Source organism: Chrysoperla carnea (assembly GCF_905475395.1).
Source record: "Chrysoperla carnea chromosome X unlocalized genomic scaffold, inChrCarn1.1 SUPER_X_unloc_1, whole genome shotgun sequence".
NCBI lineage: Eukaryota > Metazoa > Arthropoda > Insecta > Neuroptera > Chrysopidae > Chrysoperla > Chrysoperla carnea.
In genome coordinates, this window is record NW_025408044.1 from 136877 (window position 1) to 152877 (window position 16001).

The 16001-nt window shown below is 31.0% G+C and overlaps 1 protein-coding gene across 1 annotated transcript in view; it reads right to left on the reverse strand.

Moving 5' to 3' along the window:
* LOC123303483 overlaps positions 1 to 14339 on the reverse strand; it is a 65163-nt gene extending 50824 nt beyond the window's left edge. Inside the window, exon 1 of the mRNA XM_044886283.1 lies at positions 13482 to 14339. Within this exon, the coding sequence (XP_044742218.1) occupies positions 13482 to 14339 (858 nt within the window). The remainder of the gene's footprint in view (positions 1 to 13481) is intronic.
* Between the last annotated feature and the right edge of the window lie 1662 nt (positions 14340 to 16001).

Genomic DNA, 16001 nt, shown 5'->3' on the forward strand with positions numbered 1-16001 from the left:
GTGTCAAAGGCTTTCTCAATATCCAGAAGGGCCATGGCCGTGACGTTACTTTTGTTAAAATTTTGTATTATGTCACTTGCTATTCTGGCAACTTGCATGCAAGTGCCATGACCACTTCTGAATCCGAATTGTTCGTGTATTATTATATTTTTGGACTGACTTATCTTGTTTATTCTTTCCAAAATGACTTTTTCCGCTATCTTGGACAGCGTGCTCAGGAGGCTTATTGGTCTGTAATTTTTGGGATTACTATGATCCTTGTTAGGTTTCGGTACTGGGATCACTATTGCCGTTCTCCAGGACTCAGGGAAGTATCCTATCCTCAGGATTGCATTTATTATGTACTGAAGTTGTACTATAGCTTTGGTGGTAAAGTTTTTGATTATTTTGGTGTCTATCCCGTCTTGTCCTGGGGCTTTGTTATTTGGGAGGGTTTTAATTATGTTTTTAATTTCTTGGGGGGTTGTGAGCTTTATTTTGGTGTTGTTTTGTGGTGTTTGTGTGGTATGAAAGAATTCATGTATTCTTCGTTTTATGTCCTCTTCTAGTGGAGTAGTCTGTTCGTTAGTCTGGATCTCCTCTAAAGTTTCACTTATTATGTCAGCTTTGTCTTTGTCCGTCATGTAATTATTATCGTTCGTGGTGATTGTGGGGATTTGTTGTCTCGGTTTTTTAAACGTCTTCGTTATTCGCCACATTTTTCTGTCACCGGGTCGTAAGTCCGTTAGTGTTTTTTCCCACTGTTCATTGATCTTGTTTTTAATGTTCCTCCTGATCATTTTCGTGATTTTGTTTATATCTGCTTTGAGGCCTGGTATAAATCTTTTTTGGTACAGTTTCCTCATCGCATTTTTATATTTGATTAAGTTTTTTGTGTTATCATCAGGGAGATACCTGTTATCAACTATCACGACCCGTCGGCTGTGAGCTTTTTGGACTTGTTGCACCCCTTTTGTGAAGTTATCTATTTCCTGATCAACTTCTTGGGCATTGTTTATTTTATTATTGATTTTTATTGTTGAATTTAATTTTTTTCTAAACTCTGCCCAATCGGTTGATTTATAGGAAGTGACAATGTGTTTGGTGTTGTCTTTATTTAAGTTTGTAATATTAAATATTACCGGGTTGTGGTCTGATGATAACTCTGGTATTGAGGTTGGGTGCGTGATGTTGTTAACATTTTTATTAATCACAAGATCAATGAAGGTGGGTGTCATTCCGTTAGTTGGAAAATGTGTGGGGTTGTCTGTGTGTTGGATGACGATGTTATTGTCGTTAGTGAATTTATGTAATGTTCGTCCGTTTGTGTTTGATACATGATTCTTCCATGCCGTATGGCGAGCATTAAGATCACCTATTACTAATATTTTGTTACCCATCCTGAACAATTTTGCTAGGTCCTCCATGGGGAACTTGTTAGCGGGAGTGTTATACACTGCAATAATTTTTATATTATTTAATAGTTCGATTCCGACGCATTCTATGGATACGGAACCATTGATTTCAAATGTGCGAAACGGAATGCTATTTTTTATTATTATTGCTACACCTCCGCCTTGTGTTGTTCTATCTTTCCTAATTATATTAAAATTTCTAATTTTTATTTTATGTTCTCCTGATAATTTGGTTTCATTTATCATCATAATGTCCACCTTTTGTTCTCTGATGAACGATCTAAGTTCACCAAGGTTTTGGCGTAGCCCATTAGCATTCCATGTCGCACATTTTACGGCGGACATTGGCTAAAATTTTTTGTGCAAAAGTTGTTGAAAACCATGAATTTCTCTAATTCGTTTTTGCATTTCATAAGGTCATGGTTTAGGTCTTTTACATATTTTAGCATTCTTTCTACATCTATTAATTTGTTTAATGTGTCAAACTCACTTACCAAATTGTTTATGTTAGTAGTAGTAGATATGGATGTTGTTTGTGTTGGTGCTTGGCTGTGTACATGAGCGTACACTTGGGTGGGTCTATCATTTTGAGTGAATGTGTATCCCATTGCCCAGGGATTTGTTGGAGGTAGTGGTGCTGGCACGAATTTTTGTTGATTTCTTACAGGGACCGTGTTTGTTTTTCTTCTCCTTTCTATCTGCTCGATTTTGTTGATATAAATTCGGCATTCTGTAGAGTTTGCCGGGTGGTTTTTTTCACAGTTTGCACATTTTAAAAGTTTTTTATTTTCTTCCGTGTTTTCTTTTATTGTACAGTCACGGCTCCAGTGAGGTCCTGCGCATTTTAGGCACTTTGGGTTCATTCTACAGTTCGTAGTGGCATGTGACCAGGCCTGACATCTGTGACACTGGATAATTAGTTTGGCGTTCCTGTGCCTTTCCCAGGTAATTTTTACGTTGTACACGTATTTAACTTCTTGGGTTAGTTGTTTTAGGGACGTGCTTTGTCCGGTGATCACAAGATATAGAGATCTGTAGGAGGATCTCATTGGATATACTTTAATAATGTTTGTTTTGAGGCATTTCTCTATGTCTTGCTTAATTTCCTCTTCGTCGATTCCTCTTGGTAGCCCGACCAATACGAAGGCGTGGTGTTTTTCTGTCCTTTCCGTGTATGTATGGAACTCCATGTTTTCGTTGTCTAGCATTTTGACGTAGTTTTTATATTCATTTGAGTCATGGATGAATAGATTCGTTTTTTTGAACGTGTATTTCACATGGAATCCCTTTTTCACATGTTCCTTTATTTGCTCCATGAACTCCTTATGGTTATTTGGAGTGCTGTGTATAACAATTGGAGGTGGTTTATTCTTACCTCCTTGTGTCCTTTCTGTGTTTTTGTCATTTTCATTAATTTCTTTTGGGTCTGTGTCTTCTTGTTCCACATCTTCCACTATTTGACCTTCTTCAGTGGTTAGGGGATTAAATCTGTTTTTTGTGGGCACTTGCACTTGCACTTCTGTTTGTTTTTTGAAAATGTTTTGTATATTGTTTTTGTTTTGGTTTTCCATTCTTGGAGGCACTGCACTTGTGTTCTCGCTATTTTCACTAACTATTTTTTCTATTTTGTTGGCTTCTTCTTCGGTGCTTTGTTGTATTCCGACGTCATCGGGTTGCACTTTTAAAACTTTAGTGATAGCAGGGGAGCGACTCGGTCGCCCCCTTTTTTTTGTTTGGCTACGCCCGTCACTTATTTTATAGTTTGTTTTTATACTTTTTTATATTTGATTTAACTTGTTCTGTAGGTGTGTGTATGAAATTGTTTTCGCTTTGAATGTAATTATACAATAATTTGCTTCAACAATTCACTGTACTGTACTGTATGAACGCTGTACAGATAATGGGACGAGAACCGGTGTTTTCAACGTGGTATGGCTGTTGCCAGTAATAAATGAAAATTTTTACAAATATATATTTTTCATAAATATCATTAATATTAAAGTATATTATTAAAATTTTCAATGAAGTAATCAATTTAAATATATACTTATTTATTATACCATATATTTTAAATAAAAATGCAACCGCACACAGTATTCTCAAGTGGCCACCCATCCGTGGTACTGACTGTGGCAAATGTTTCTAAACTATTATTTTATAAAATATTTATACAAAAAATAATTTACTCTTATCAAATATTAATTTGTGGCCTGTATTAAGGCCTATGTTATTTTCATTTTTTAGCAAAAATAATGAAATATTTCAATATATTATTAAAGTAACAGATCATTTCTTTTTTGGTGCTGCTTTTTTAATTTTTGTAGGAGATGATTTGGCAACAGAAGCTTTCTTAGCTTTTGGTGCTTTCGGTTTACGAGCAGGGCTACTTTTGGCAGCGGATTTTGTACTTTTTGCTGGTTTTGCTTTAACTGGTGCTTTTTTTGATGCCGCTGATGATTTTGCAGTAACTTTTTTAGCAGCAGTTGATGATGATGGAGTCGCTTTTTTTGCTTTAGGCTTTTTGGCTGCCAATGATGTAGTTGTGGCTTTCTTTTCTTTTGGTGCCCGTTTACTTTTAGCACTCTTTGCTGAACCTTTTGCTCCACTTTCTTTTTTGGATACTTTTGATTTAGCTGAAAAATTAGATGAAGCGGAAGCAGCCAATTTGAATGAACCAGATGCACCTTTACCTTTAGTTTGTACCAAGGCTCCCTCAGTTACAGCAGCTTTTAAATATTTTTTAATAAATGGTGAAATTTTATCAGAATCCACTTTATAATTTGCAGCTAAATATTTTTTAATTGCTTGTAATGATGAACCACCACGTTCTTTTAAATTTTTAATTGCGTTAACAACCATTTCTGATGTACGTGGATGTGTTGGTTTTGAATGTTGTTTTGTACGTTTAGCACCAGAAGCTGTTGCTTTTTTTGTTGGTGTTGTAGAAGCAGCAGTAACCGCAGTTGCTGCAACAGCTGTAGAATTTTCTTCGGCCATATTTTTTTACTTTATAAAAATAATGTATTTATTATAAATATTTAAATGATAAAATATAATAATTCTATCAAATAAAAAATAAAGGTTTTCAATTATATCATTATTCACAATAATATAAGTCCCTATGTAAGTCAAAGTACCATGTAGAAAACACATAAAAATTAAATAGTATTTCTAATTTACTGTCGTAGTAAACATGATTTATTTTTTCAATTTCTATAATATATAAAATAATAAATTATAAATTTAATAATAATATTTATTTTATAAATTAAAATATATTTAATTTTTTTATTAACAATTATTAATAAACATAGTTTAATATTAATTATTTCAATCATACAAAACAATAATATTTTTAAGGTAAACTTAAAAAGTATATATTTTTATTTTTTATTTAATATCGATTTATTATAAATTATTAGTATATAAATAATTAAAAAATTTAATATATAAATATATATATTATAGTATAAGATTTCATTTTTAGAAAAACTTTTTTTGTCAATAATGAAAACGTATTATTATGAAATGTGTTAATCGAACATTGACAAAATATATTTCATTAGAAAATACTTTTATTTATGCATTAATATCAATAATTAACTATTAAATTAATTTTTTCATAATTATATAAAGAAATTTTATACTGATATAAGTATTTATATATTATAATATTTATTTTAAATATAAAAAAATTTATGACAAAATATATTATTAGAGTATTTGTTGAGATTAATATAAGATTATTTTAAATAAGAATTAATTTATATAATTATTAAAATATTATTAATTTTATGTTATGTAATTTTAATAAAAATAAATAATAATAATAATAAATATACAAATTTTTTAACAATTTAAATTTTATATGATCTAAATAATTTTGTTAAGTACGATATGAGAAATCATTGTAAGCTTCGTTAAGAAACTTTGTAATATAAAATAATAATAATAATATTAAATATATAAATAAATAAAATAAATTTGATATATATTTTTAGTTCATTCTGTGTATAAATCAAAGGATACCGAATAATTGGTAACGGATGCGATATATTATAGTATCGAGTATTAAAACATCATATATAAATTTATCTTGTTATTCAAATTTTTTGTTACTTAACTTATGTATTTAGAAAATTTATAATATTATTTATATAATTGACATAAAATCTTATAAATTGAAATTTTATTAATATGTATCAAAAGAAGAGAGTAACGTATTGATATAATATCAAAGGATACTGATTATTTAAATAACGAATACGTCATATATTGTTTGTGTAACGAAGTTCACTTGGCCATCTAGTTTAAAATAACATTTTCAATAGAAAGTTTATATGCTTTTTTTTTTTTTTTTTCTTTAATTATTAAAAAAATAAATTGAAATTTAATTCAATCAAATTTTATAATAATTTTAAAAAAATTTTTCCTTTTAAAAAATATTTTGTGATGTTGTGATAATATGTATTAATACAAGTGCATCCTGATACTTTTATCTCTAGTAAAGGTATGAGTATCATGAACAGTTTTGTTATCTAATGATATTATTTTGATAATATTTTGTGTATATTCTTATAATATTTTGTCTAAATATCATCATAATACAATATTATTTTGATAATATTTTATGAATATTCTTATAATATGTTACCTAAATGTCATCATAATATGATGAATTATTTCCATAATAACATATAAAAAAAGAAAAAAAAAAAAGAATCATTAATTTATAATTATTTAAATTGATTCTTTAAAAAAATATTATAATATATTATTTATAAAAATAATTTTTACTCTTATTTTAAATAAATTTGTGGCCTTTTATTAAAAGGCCTATGATCGATGTATTATTATTATAAAAATTAATGCAATGTTTTTAATTTATGCTTTCTTTTCAGTTTTCTTTGGTAATAACACTGCTTGAATGTTTGGTAATACACCACCTTGAGCAATTGTTACACCAGATAATAATTTATTTAATTCTTCATCATTACGAATTGCCAATTGTAAATGACGTGGAATGATACGTGTTTTTTTGTTATCACGGGCAGCATTACCAGCTAACTCGAGAACTTCTGCAGCCAAATATTCCATAACAGCAGCCAAATATACTGGGGCACCAGCACCTACTCGTTCAGCATAATTTCCTTTTCGTAATAATCTGTGAATTCTTCCAACAGGAAATTGTAATCCTGCTCGGCTTGATCTTGACTTTGCCTTTCCCTTTACTTTACCACCTTTACCTCGTCCAGACATAGCGAATAAATTTATTTAATTAATACTTTTTTTTGTAAATATAATCACACAGATGTGTACGTTACGGGGATTGTAACATAAATGTTTAAAATGTTATTTGGGTATTTTAATTTATAATATTTATAAAATATAAAACTTTAAAAATAAACCAATCACCTTATAGTATTATTTTCAGCCAATCAGAGAGTAGTATTCATTTTTATTGTTATATCCATCTTCGCGTATATAATACGCTAGTTGTATACACGACACGCTCATACATATACTGACTGGTGTTCTGTAACTATCTGTGTATATTAATTGTTTGTAACAATGCCACCAAAAACAAGTGGAAAAGCAGCAAAAAAAGCTGGCAAAGCTCAAAAAAATATATCAAAGAGTGATAAGAAAAAGAAGAGGAAGCGCAAGGAATCATATGCAATTTACATTTACAAAGTATTAAAACAAGTGCATCCTGATACTGGTATCTCTAGTAAAGCTATGAGTATCATGAACAGTTTTGTTAATGATATTTTTGAACGTATTGCTGCTGAAGCATCACGTTTAGCACATTATAATAAACGTTCAACAATCACAAGTCGGGAAATTCAAACCGCAGTTCGATTATTATTACCTGGTGAATTGGCAAAGCACGCTGTTAGTGAAGGTACTAAAGCTGTTACAAAATATACAAGTTCAAAATAAATAAATCGAAAATATTATTTAATTGATAACATAAAAATACATCAACATATAAAAACGGCTCTCTTTTTAAGAGAGCCATCAAATTTTTTAAATAAGAGTAAATTATTTTTATATATACAAAAAAATAAAATAAACAATTATTAATATCATATTTAATATAAAATTTTATATATTAATAGCTTGAATATATCTATTATTAGTATATCAATATTATTAATTTTAAATATAATAAAGGATATCGCGGAATATATATCGTAAATCAGTGTAATGCAAATGCATTACATTACCTTTATTATTTTCATTTTACATTTACTACTTGTTTATGTACGCTTATAATTATTAGAAAAATATTTTTAATAATTTTAAAAAATAAATGAAATAATAAAAATTTAATAATAAATTATTTATTGAAAGTATAAAAAATGGTATAGCAAAATATTTATTTTCTTTGATTAAGGCGAAATGTTTTATTAGTTATAAATTCGATAATCTCCTATCGATACTTGTTACTCTTAACTTGTATATATAAAAAATATAATAGTATATTAATTTATAATAAAATTTTTTCAAAAATTCAATAAGTTATTGTAAAATAAAATAGATAATATACAAATTATAATTTATTATTGCAGATATATTACAATAAAAAAAAAAAATAAATAAAAATATTTGGTAATGTATGTTATAAACAAAATAATTTGTTGTAAACAAATTATATAATATGTTATATTTATTAACAAATTTATTTACTCTTATATAAATAAAATTAGTGGCTTCCCAAAAAGGAAAGCCTGTTTAAATTTATCGGATGTATTAAATATTCTTTAATAAATTTACTAAATATTTTAAGTAAATTATTATATTTTCTTAACCTCCAAAACCATACAAAGTACGACCTTGTCGTTTTAATGCATATACAACATCCATAGCTGTAACTGTTTTACGTTTTGCGTGTTCAGTATATGTAACAGCATCCCGAATAACATTTTCAAGGAATACTTTAAGTACACCACGTGTTTCTTCATAAATTAAACCAGAGATACGTTTTACTCCACCTCGTCGTGCTAAACGACGAATTGCAGGTTTTGTAATACCTTGGATATTATCACGCAAAACTTTTCTATGACGTTTAGCACCCCCTTTTCCAAGACCCTTTCCACCTTTTCCTCTGCCAGTCATTTTAATAAAAAATTATTTACAATATTTTAACGAACGGATAACACGTGTGTTAACCTCACAAGTATTGTAATGTATGTGAGCGCCGGTACAATTGTGCCTTTTTATATAAAGCATTAAAGATTTTTTAAGCCACGCCTATACAATTTGATTAGTCCATACTCTGATAGCTATCCAATAGGATATGACAACAAAAATTTTGAAATTTCATATAAATATAAATACAACACATTTATTTCGCATTTAAACATTTGACTTTGTAGTATCAAATTGTCGAATATAATTTTTAAAATTGTGTGTTTTTTTGTAAAAACATTATTATTTGAAAATGGCTAGAACCAAGCAAACTGCACGTAAATCAACTGGTGGTAAAGCACCAAGAAAACAATTAGCAACGAAAGCTGCACGTAAAAGTGCACCAGCAACTGGTGGAGTAAAAAAACCACACAGATATCGTCTTGGTACAGTAGCTTTACGAGAAATTCGTCGTTATCAAAAAAGTACTGAATTGTTAATTCGTAAATTACCATTCCAACGTTTAGTACGTGAAATTGCACAAGATTTTAAAACCGATTTACGTTTCCAAAGTTCAGCTGTTATGGCATTACAAGAAGCTAGTGAAGCCTATTTAGTAGGTTTATTTGAAGATACCAATTTATGCGCAATTCATGCAAAGCGTGTTACAATTATGCCTAAGGATATACAATTGGCAAGACGTATTCGTGGAGAACGTGCATAAGCGTTTTAAATGACAATTTAAAAAAAAAAAAACAAATAAGAAATATTTTCGGTCCTATATATAGGACCAACATATATTATTAAATAAGAGTATATTATTTTTATTAAAAAATATATATATATATATATATATATATATATATATAAATTATTGAAATAAAATTAAACATTATTAAAATTTTGTTATAATTATAAGCGATTGCTATTTCTAAAAATAAATAAATTTCATAAAATTTATATTATTTTATATTCATTTGAAATATTAAAAAAACTTCTCGCTTTAAAGTAACCATGATATGAGTTATAAATGCAATAAAATTTTATACAAAAAATAATATTTATTTGTTGACGAATAATATAAAAGGTTTACATTTCTAAATAACATATATTTATATATGGTGTGTAAAAAAAAAGAAAAGAAGAAAAATAATATATATTTTTAATATAAAAAGGCAACCGCACACAGTGTTCCCAAGCGGTCACCCATCCAAGTACTGACTGTGCCCAATGTTGCTTAACTTCGGTGATCGGACGAGAACCTTTAACTTTAAAATAAATCTTTATTGTCACAAAATTAACAAACGTTATACAATTAATATACAATGCAAAATTATATATAATGTACATTTTAAATATTTTATTTTGTTTTCTAGGTTATTAGCTTGCGCTTTCATCCTAAATTTGTTTTGGATTTGCATGGCTTTTATTAGTTTGGAGGATTTGGGGGTGGTTAGGTTTTGAGTTACTTTATTTTTATTTATTGTTTGTTTGCTACAGAAAAAGTTGGTAAAAAAACTGTTTATATATTAAACTGACTTGTCAGTATAGGCTGTTGTTGTATTTTATTGCTATGTTGTGGTAGGTCGTGTTGTTTTTATTTTATTTTTATATTTTATTGCAGTCCGGGTTCCAGCGTGTGATATATTAATTTATGTTTTGCTGGTGCTGGCAGGTCTATTATCATATTTTTTGTCAGATTGCTTTTGTGTATTTGATGTTTGTAAAATTTTTCTGACATAGTTTTGATTACTTCTTTTATTGTTTTTGCGTCGGTTGTGCTGTGTAATTTTTTGATTGTGATGAGTCTGTCTGCGTTTGCTACTAGTCTAAGGCATTTATTTTGAATTCGTTGTAGTTTAATAAATTGCGTTTTGGATGCACTGCACCAGACCGGTGCTGCGTTTGTTATAACTGGTTTTATTATTGCATCGTACAGCAACTTTTTTGTTTTTAGCGTTAGTGCACTGTACCTGTTAAGCAATGGATACAGTGTACGCACTACCCCGTGACCCTTGGCCACCAGGTGGTTTATTTGAGGCACAAACGACATGCCCTTATCCAGATATACACCCAGATATTTCACCTTGTTGCTGGTTGAGATACTCATCCCGTTCACCTTAAGGGGGCTTGTGATTTTGATGTTAGTGAATTTTTTGGTGAACAGGATGTGTTCGGTTTTTGAGTCGTTTATTTTAATTTTCCAGTCATTGGCGAATTTTAGGATCATATCCAGGTGTATCTGGACTTGTTTTGTCGCCACCTGGGCGTTAAATGAGTGCGCGTATATGGCGGTGTCGTCCGCATATACGGCCAGGTTTGTTTTGGCGAATTTGGGCATGTCGTTTATGTAGATATTGAAGATGATTGGTCCCAAAACTGATCCCTGTGGGACTCCTGCCCTTATTTCCCTTACAGTTGATTTTTTGGTTTTTATTTTCAGCCGAAAGTTTCGATTTTGGAGATAGCAGGCCATCAGCCTGCTGAGTTGGGTTGGAATACCAGTTTTGTAGATTTTGTGAATAGCCCCTTCTATCCAGACCGTGTCGAATGCTTTTTCGACATCCAGGAGGACCATGGAAGTGACGTTTCCTTTGTTGAAGTTTTTAGTTATTGAATCCGCGATTCTTGCCACTTGCATGGTGGTTCCGTGACCCTCCCGGAAGCCGAATTGCTCGTCGATTAGTATATTTTTTTGTGTAATGACTTTGTTCAGTCTAGATAGAATGAGCTTTTCGACCACTTTAGATAGCGAGCTCAGCAGACTAATTGGCCTGTAGCTTGCTGGGTCTGTTGGGTTTTTGTTGGGCTTCAGTATTGGGACCACCAACGCTGTTTTCCAGGCCTCGGGATAGTACCCCAATGCAAACATTGCGTTAACAATGTATGTAAGTTGCACTAACGCTTTTGTTGAGAGGTTTTTGACGTCTTTGTTTTGTATATTGTCTTGTCCGGGGGCTTTGTTGTTAGGTAATTTTCTGATTGTTTGTTTTATTTCCTGTGGCGACGTCAGTTTGATTCGTTTCTTTGGGCGATCGTTTTTGTTTTGTAGTTCTATTACGGACTGACGGACTGTGTTGTCAAGGGGTGATATGTTGTTGTTTTGTTGTACGGCTTCAATTGAGTCAGCAATGAGATCCGCCTTTTGTTTGTCGCTCATGTAGTTAGTGTTGTCTTTTATCAATGTGGGAATATTTTCCTTTTTGTGCCTAAATGATTTCGTTATTCTCCACAATGATTTGTCCCCTGGCTTGAGGGATTTAAGGGTGTCTTCCCATTGCTGATTCAACTGTTGCCTTATTTTTTGTCTTATCACCTTGTTTAGTTTGTTGATGTCGGGTTTGATTGTTTGTATTACTCGTCTGTGGTCCAGTCTACGTAGAGCGTTACGCGCTTTGATAAGGTTTATAATTTCTTGACTAAGGTCAAGTTTAGAAAAATTTATTTTAATTTGCTTTGTGTGTTTGTTTTTGGTGTTTATTATTGCACTTGTTAATTCGGCTAGCGCCATGTCAACATCTCTGTTTGTTTTTATTTTTTTATTTATGTTTATGTTATTATTTAGTGTTTTTCTAAACTTGACCCAGTCAGTTGTTTTATATGATGTACACTTTGTTGTTGTGTTGTCTGTGTGTTGATCGTTTAATGTAAACATGATTGGGTTATGGTCTGATGTCAGTTCTGTGTGTGTTGTGAGTTTAGTTATTTTGTTTACGTTTTTGTTTATGACGATGTCAATGTACGTTGGTGTTGCGTTGTTGTGTGGGAAGTGTGTAGGCTCTTCTGTGTGTAGTACGATCATGTTTTTGTCTGTTATGTGTTTGTATAAAGTACGTCCGTTTGTGTTTGTTATGTGGTTTTTCCAGGTGTGATGTCGAGCGTTCAAGTCTCCTATTATCAATGTTTTTGTTCCTATGTCGGTCAGTGTCTTTAGGTCAAGGTCCGTGAATATGTTGCGTGGGTTGTTGTACGCTGCAACAATAAAAATGTTATTAATTAGCTTGATGGCAAGATGTTCAATAGATGTTCTATTCTGAACGTCAACTGTTATGTACGGGATATTGTTTTTTATTAGAATAGCCACACCACCTCCGTGTGCAGTGCGATCCCTTCTCAAAATATTAAAATTTTTTATTTTTATTTTTATGTCCGGTGTCAGTTTTGTCTCGTTTATTGTCATAATATGTATATTGTGTTTTTCAACGTAATGTCTAAGTTCTTGGACGTTATGCCTTAGACCGCACGCGTTCCATGATCCTATGTTTATGGACATTGGGCAAACTTAGCACGAAGGAAATTATTAAATGTGATGAACTTTTCCAGTTCGCTCTTGCAGTTTCTTAGGGCTGTGTTTAGTTGTTTTACGAGTTCCAGCATTTGCTCGATGTTTATTAGGTTGTTGAGGTTTCGTATTTCTGCTGTCAATTCATTTAGATTGCCCATAGGATTTTGTAAGTTTTGACGCGGTTGTTGTGGTTGAGTGTTTTGTTGAACCGGTGGAGTTTGTGCCGGTTGTGTTGGTTGTAGGTGCATGTTTCTGTTCCAGGGATTTGTTGTTGGGGGAGGAGCTGGGACGTATTTTACTTTTTTCAATTCCAGTTTTTTGATGTATACTGGGCATTCTTTGTGGAATGCTAGGTGTTTACCCTGGCAGTTAACACATTTGATGTTTTTGGCGGTTGTCGGGTCCTCTTTGCGCACTTTGTCGCATTCTCTGGTCCAATGTCCTTCTGCGCATTTGAGGCAGTGTGGAGCCGCGCGGCAGTGGGTAGTACTATGGCCCCAGGACTGGCACCGCCTACATTGGATGATTTCGGGCGTGTTGTGCCGCATTTCCCAGGATATTTTTGTCCTGTTCACGTATTGTATGTTTTTGTTGAGATATTTAAGGTTTATTGTGCTATCACAGATTACCAGAAAGAGTCCTTTTTTTGTGTTTTTCAGTTTGAATACCTTTTCGACGTTTAATTTATATTTTTCTTCTAGATCTTCGATGATTTCTTCGGTGTCAGTGCTGTTGTCTAGCCCTCTTAAGATAAAGGCGTGTTTTCTGTCCGCTTTTGGGGTGTATGTGTGGTATTCCACTTTGCCTTCATTTAGAATTTCTTTGTACTTTTTGTATTCTTCATGATCATAAATGTACAAGTTTGTGTTGTTTGCGGTGTATTTGATGTGGAATCCTTTGTTTATTTCGTTTTCGAGTGATTTTACGTATGTTTTGTGGTCGGTAGTTTTGGCGTGTATAACAAGTGGTGGTGGCTTTTTTGGTTTGTTTTGACCCAGTTCAATTGAGTCATTGTCGTCGTCTTCTTCATTTTCATCGTTTTCTAAAGGCGCAAATCGGTTTTTTAGCGGTATTGTTGGGGGTTTTGGTGTGGGCTTGCCGGTTCCCCTTGAGGTCGATGGCTTGACGAACATTGAGCTTAAATCCATATTTTTGGTTGTGTTGTCATCAACGATCATTTCGGTTGTCGTTGTTGTATTATTGTTTTCAACATTCACTTGATTTAGTTTAATGTTTACTGTACCTTTATTATTTGTGTCTTTTTCACTGTCGTTAATTTTCGTTTCACACTTTTTTGTGTTCAGTTCACTATTTGTTGTGTCTTTTTCACTATTTAATATGTTCACTTCACTATTTTTTGTGTCCGTTTCACTGTTTAATGTGTCTTTTCCCACTATATTTTCTACATTTTCCTGATTTATTTCACTGGCATCTTGTATATTGAGTACAAGCACTTTATTTTTTGTTTTGGATGGGCTTTGCCCATCATTATTGAGGCGTTTTAAGCCACGAGGCTTAGGCTTCATGCACTGACTTGATATTGTTTTTTTGTTTGTTAAAAATTTGCATATAACAAAAAAATAAAATTGTGTTATGTAAGTCTGTAATTAAGTTGTAGTCACAACGATGTGTTCACTACAGCTGTTGTACAGAGAATGGGACGAGAACCGGTGTTTTCAACGTGGTATGGCTGTTGCCAGTAATAAATGAAAATTTTTACAAATATATATTTTTCATAAATATCATTAATATTAAAGTATATTATTAAAATTTTCAATGAAGTAATCAATTTAAATATATACTTATTTATTATACCATATATTTTAAATAAAAATGCAACCGCACACAGTATTCTCAAGTGGCCACCCATCCGTGGTACTGACTGTGGCAAATGTTTCTAAACTATTATTTTATAAAATATTTATACAAAAAATAATTTACTCTTATCAAATATTAATTTGTGGCCTGTATTAAGGCCTATGTTATTTTCATTTTTTAGCAAAAATAATGAAATATTTCAATATATTATTAAAGTAACAGATCATTTCTTTTTTGGTGCTGCTTTTTTAATTTTTGTAGGAGATGATTTGGCAACAGAAGCTTTCTTAGCTTTTGGTGCTTTCGGTTTACGAGCAGGGCTACTTTTGGCAGCGGATTTTGTACTTTTTGCTGGTTTTGCTTTAACTGGTGCTTTTTTTGATGCCGCTGATGATTTTGCAGTAACTTTTTTAGCAGCAGTTGATGATGATGGAGTCGCTTTTTTTGCTTTAGGCTTTTTGGCTGCCAATGATGTAGTTGTGGCTTTCTTTTCTTTTGGTGCCCGTTTACTTTTAGCACTCTTTGCTGAACCTTTTGCTCCACTTTCTTTTTTGGATACTTTTGATTTAGCTGAAGAATTAGATGAAGCGGAAGCAGCCAATTTGAATGAACCAGATGCACCTTTACCTTTAGTTTGTACCAAGGCTCCCTCAGTTACAGCAGCTTTTAAATATTTTTTAATAAATGGTGAAATTTTATCAGAATCCACTTTATAATTTGCAGCTAAATATTTTTTAATTGCTTGTAATGATGAACCACCACCTTCTTTTAAATTTTTAATTGCGTTAACAACCATTTCTGATGTACGTGGATGTGTTGGTTTTGAATGTTGTTTTGTACGTTTAGCACCAGAAGCTGTTGCTTTTTTTGTTGGTGTTGTAGAAGCAGCAGTAACCGCAGTTGCTGCAACAGCTGTAGAATTTTCTTCGGCCATATTTTTTTACTTTATAAAAATAATGTATTTATTATAAATATTTAAATGATAAAATATAATAATTCTATCAAATAAAAAATAAAGGTTTTCAATTATATCATTATTCACAATAATATAAGTCCCTATGTAAGTCAAAGTACCATGTAGAAAACACATAAAAATTAAATAGTATTTCTAATTTACTGTCGTAGTAAACATGATTTATTTTTTCAATTTCTATAATATATAAAATAATAAATTATAAATTTAATAATAATATTTATTTTATAAATTAAAATATATTTAATTTTTTTATTAACAATTATTAATAAACATAGTTTAATATTAATTATTTCAATCATACAAAACAATAATATTTTTAAGGTAAACTTAAAAAGTATATATTTTTATTTTTTATTTAATATCGATTTATTATAAATTATTAGTATATAAATAA